This window comes from Empidonax traillii, unplaced genomic scaffold, assembly GCF_003031625.1.
Source record: "Empidonax traillii isolate 1590-97213 ecotype Southwest subspecies unplaced genomic scaffold, ASM303162v1 scaffold753:size306327, whole genome shotgun sequence".
Classification (NCBI taxonomy): Eukaryota; Metazoa; Chordata; class Aves; order Passeriformes; family Tyrannidae; genus Empidonax; species Empidonax traillii.
The window spans coordinates 1-4513 of record NW_020955946.1 but is presented as its reverse complement, the minus strand read 5'-3'; the positions used below and the strand labels follow the sequence as shown (position 1 = coordinate 4513).

The 4513-nt window shown below is 36.9% G+C and overlaps 1 protein-coding gene across 1 annotated transcript in view; it reads left to right on the top strand.

The window, feature by feature from the left end:
• Window positions 1-1415, top strand: part of LOC114066278 (latent-transforming growth factor beta-binding protein 1-like) — a 109504-nt gene extending 108089 nt beyond the window's left edge. Inside the window, exon 9 of the mRNA XM_027900835.1 lies at window positions 1261-1415. Within this exon, the coding sequence (XP_027756636.1) occupies window positions 1261-1415 (155 nt within the window). The remainder of the gene's footprint in view (window positions 1-1260) is intronic.
• Window positions 1416-4513: the final 3098 nt, after the last annotated feature.

The window sequence follows — 4513 nt, the reverse complement described above, 5'->3', positions numbered from 1 at the left end:
TTTTTTTTTTTTCTTTCTTTTCCCCCCATTGTTACAGTCAACCAGATACCAGTTTTAAAATAAGCTGCAGGGATAAATGCACAATTCAGGCATTACATGGTGTGAAGCCAATCAACGACATTGTGTTACTCAGTTTTTCTGTCTTATTTGACAATTTATATACAGTAAAGATGGAAAGTACTGCATCTGTTTTTTTGTTGGGGTTGTTTTTTGGTTGGTTGGTTTGGTTTAGGTTCTTTTTTTTTTATGTCTACTGAACATTTAGAACACTTTTAAGGAAACCAAAAGATGTGACAAAATATAAGATATCTCTGTTGTAGCAAATTATGAAAAACTCTCTTGACTCTTATCAAAGGCATCTATGTGATCATAGTGCCAAAAGTTTAGTCCTATATGTTTAGCAATTTACTGGACTTTGTCAAGAAGTTAGATTTTAGTGCATAACCATACAAAGAAGTTACTGCTCTTATTTATTATGTTTAAGAATCAATACACAGTTTTCTGCAGTCTCAAAAGCAACTTTAAGGGAACGAAAAAAAACCAGTAAAGAGAAATTAAAAACTGGTTAACTGAACACTTACTGTTTTGGAAAAATTGAATTCAGTCTTTATTTTGCAGTATTATGTCTGTGACAGTTTGCGCTGGTCAACCAGTAAGTGAAGTTCAGTCTTCTAAAATTCAGCAACTTTGTTAGGTAAATCACAGATGTGTCTTTTTCTTCTTTCCTCCTGCCGCTTATTTCAAAAGTTTATTTGTATCTATTTCCTCTGGATTTCAGGTATTTTTTTAATTCAGCATGGCAGGAGAATTGATACCTAACAATTTTGCTTTCTAAAAAAAAATTTGAAGGTACTTTTGCTTTTTAAAGCTGCTATAAAACCATCATTGAGTTTCCATGATGAATCTTCAACTTTATCTTTTCCCAACATGCTTTTGTAGCTTGTTTGCAAAAGTAGTTATTTGAATATTTGAGGACAAATAGGATGAATGATAATGTTCTGATTTTAAAGTTTTTTTTTTTTTTTTGTAAAAAATGCAAATTTGACTGGATAACTGAGATCTCAAGTGGTACACATATGGAAAGAGATGGAGTTAAGGTTACCTGTACAACCTTTAATTTTAATTTCTTAATCTTTTATACTTAACCATGCATCAAAAAAACCTTGATTTTTTAAAATAATTATATGATGATTTGGCTGTCAGGCTCTGGAAATAAGTATATCAATTAACATTATTTAATTGATACAATTTTTTCTTCAGCTTACCATGGATACAATCCTATGATGGAATGCCCTCAAGGCTACAAGAGGATCAATGCTACATTTTGTCAAGGTATGATAGTGCCCACAATTGATTGTGTTTGTGTACTTGTTTTCTGTGACAGATTCTTTGATATTTATGACTTAGATGAATGAATCTAGTTCAATGATTTGTGTTTGAGAAAAACTATTGAGGCTACTTTTAACTCTTCAAAATATTGGCAACTCTGTAGGGTGTTTTTTTGCCTTCAGGGCAAAAAACTTTTAGGACTTTTACTTATAGTCTCATTTTCTTTGATGATGTATATAGATGATTTCATAAGGATCTTCAGTATAAAGACATTGTTCTGTCAGGTTTTTTGCTAAACAGTGATTCTATAGACTTAGTTAAGTCAGATGAAACCAGCAATATAGAATAATTTTTATAATCACAGAGGTTTAGAGTAATCAGAGAAAAGTTCTTTTGGACTTAGAGGTTAGACACCACAGTACTGAGAAAAGCCAGACAGTGTCCCTGGCCAGTGGAGATGAAAAACACGTGTACCTGGCTGCCATGTAAAGCAGTGACCCACGTACTTCCAGAATGTGCACAGTGCAGGTGAGGATGTATGGAGTTAGACACTGTGTAAATTGTGTTACTCCAAGATTAGACTGTTTTATCTCTTGGCTGTAAACATAGTAGTTATCAAAACATACAGGGTTGTGGGATCTGCAGGATCATGAAGCTACAAAGAAAGGCTTGGAACAGTTACATTCTCGTGGCCTATGGCAACTCTATCTGATGAAGGTGAAGAGATACCCATAGACATATGATTGTTCTTTCTGTGTATCTTTGAGCACTCGATAGAGGTGTTGGATGAGGATGTAGGAAAAACCTTAATTGCTTGTTTGACTTGATTGGCACAGCATGAACAAACAAGAAGGAGCTCTGAGAAGATGTGAGCAGCCTTGCAGTGGTACTCTGGAGACATTTGGGAAAAAAGGGAAAAATGAGCTCAAGTGAGACTGATATTGCTGTGGTCAGGTTTGTTAGTCATTGTTGATCCAGCAAGGGCAAAAGAGGTCCCAACAAAGAGGAGTAGCAGTGGAGAGCAGGATAAAATGAAAGAGTAAATGTTGTTAAAGGATATTTGTAGGCATTTTAGACATAAAGTTCATATTTAACTGAAAACTTTCACTTAACATTCTGATGAGGGAATGTACAATAGCCAGTTGCATAAAGAAATTATTTACCAACCAAAATAATAAAGTTCATAGAGCATTAAACGTCATGCTGTTTCATTCCTGAGGGAGATGTGAGCTGCTATCTGCAAGTATAGACACCTGAGCCCATCTGCTGCTCTGGCCTCTATCTAGGGGTTTACCAGCAGGGTAGGAGCATTTGGAAGACTCCAAGAGAAAACTGGGATGGGTCAAAATAGTAAAAACTAAATGGAGGAGAGCTACCAATTGCACCTCAGGAGCTTACTCCCTGCTCTGCAGTGAAAAACTAGAGTCCTCTTAATAAATAAAAGGAGTGGGGACATGTTGATGGTAACTTACTAATGAGAACTGAAAAGTGAAAAGGTGAAGCAGTTGAGTGTGAGTCATAAATGGGCCACCTTTTCATGCCTCAAGATGTTTCCAGCTATTTTAAAGGAGATTGTCTCATTCCACATATTATTCATGAGGATTTTTGGAGTCTGCAGAAGAGAGGTTTTCTAACTTTGAGCACAGAAAGTCTCTAGAAGATGCCATCATGGCATCCCTCTGAACATGATCCAGGAGGGAAAAGAGTTTTTGGTATCTTCAGTAGTTGAGCACAAACCCCACACAATAGTTTCCTAGACAGCATTAACCCAGCAGACATTTGAAGGCACATAGGGCATTCAGTTTGTTTCAAGAGATTGTACCTAGGTGTTGGCAAATCTTATTGCATAGAAACTAAGGTAGTCAGGGTCTACAGGTGGTTTAAAATGGTCTACTACTTGTTGAAGGTTGCCTGTAGTAGGCTGGGAAATTGTTTCATTGAGCATTGGCAGGCTGGTAAGGGAGGGAGAACATATGTCTCTGGGTAGGAGCATTTGAGGGAACTAAGTACTGCCATGGTAGTGTACAGAAATAGATCCATACCTGGTAGGCTAGTCATTGCTTTTTGCACTGGATTTTTATAGATTTTCCACTGACTCATTTTTGTACCACATAACTAACACTGTAAGAAATATGAGGCTTTAAAATAGTTTGTTTTTTAGTGCTGTCATTATCCCAGAAGAGAGCAAGCTGTAAATATAACTTGTAGTTGATACGCAGAAATTTATAATCTAGAGTTTAATCATCAGATGGGAGTAGGATTATCTCACCAGGAAGTAAGCTGTTGAATTGAGGATGGGGACAATCTCTTAACTTTCTGGAGAGGGCAGAGGTGGTGGCTGTTGGATGTTCCCCCTATTGCCTTATCAAGGCTTGAATGGCTTCTCTGTAGTTTGCTCACCAACACGCTCCAAAAGGAGGTACAAAAAAGGAAGGAACTTGGAGAAGAAATACTGATGAAACAAAGCCATGATGGAATTTAGTACTGTTGAAGTAAGTAACAAGATTACCATTTTCTTTCAGCAGGTCATGATTTTGACCTCTGTTTGAGCATTCTTTAGGAAAGCTAACTTCATTTGTGAAAGCTGCTGTCAGGGTGCATTTCAGTCCTGAAGTGGTTAATAGCATGTGCTTTACAATGGGGCAGCCAAAAGTGTCCTGTTAGTTTATATGAAGCAGACATGCTTTTCTAGGAGCAAAGAGGACGGGGCTAATGAAAGAAGAGCTGTCCATATTACTAACACAGAGCAAAGCTACAGCAGTAGATGTTGAGAGAAAACTGTATAAGCTGCTGTCGTGGGAGTATTCATATTCTTTCAATGATCCTTACAATTATATTAGAAGGGAGTGGAACAGCATGTCTATATGCAAGTGTACGTTTTAATTAGATTATTCTTTACTGAAAGGGTGTGCGTGCTGTGTGCATGCTCAGAAAGGGCCAGGGCTGCCAGACAAAATAGTAATGAGGATATATTTCTGAATCCAACCCTCCAGCTTAAAGAGATTGTTGTTTTCACCTAAATATTGTCCAGCTTTCACTGCCTTTGAAAAATTGGGCCTAAAAGCCTAATTAACCTTTTGTTCTACATTGGTTTTGCAGTCAAAAGCCTACAAAGGCTTCATAAACTAAGAAGTATTAGTGTGATTAATAACCAGATCCTGATTTCTTTCCTTTCAAGTGAGTG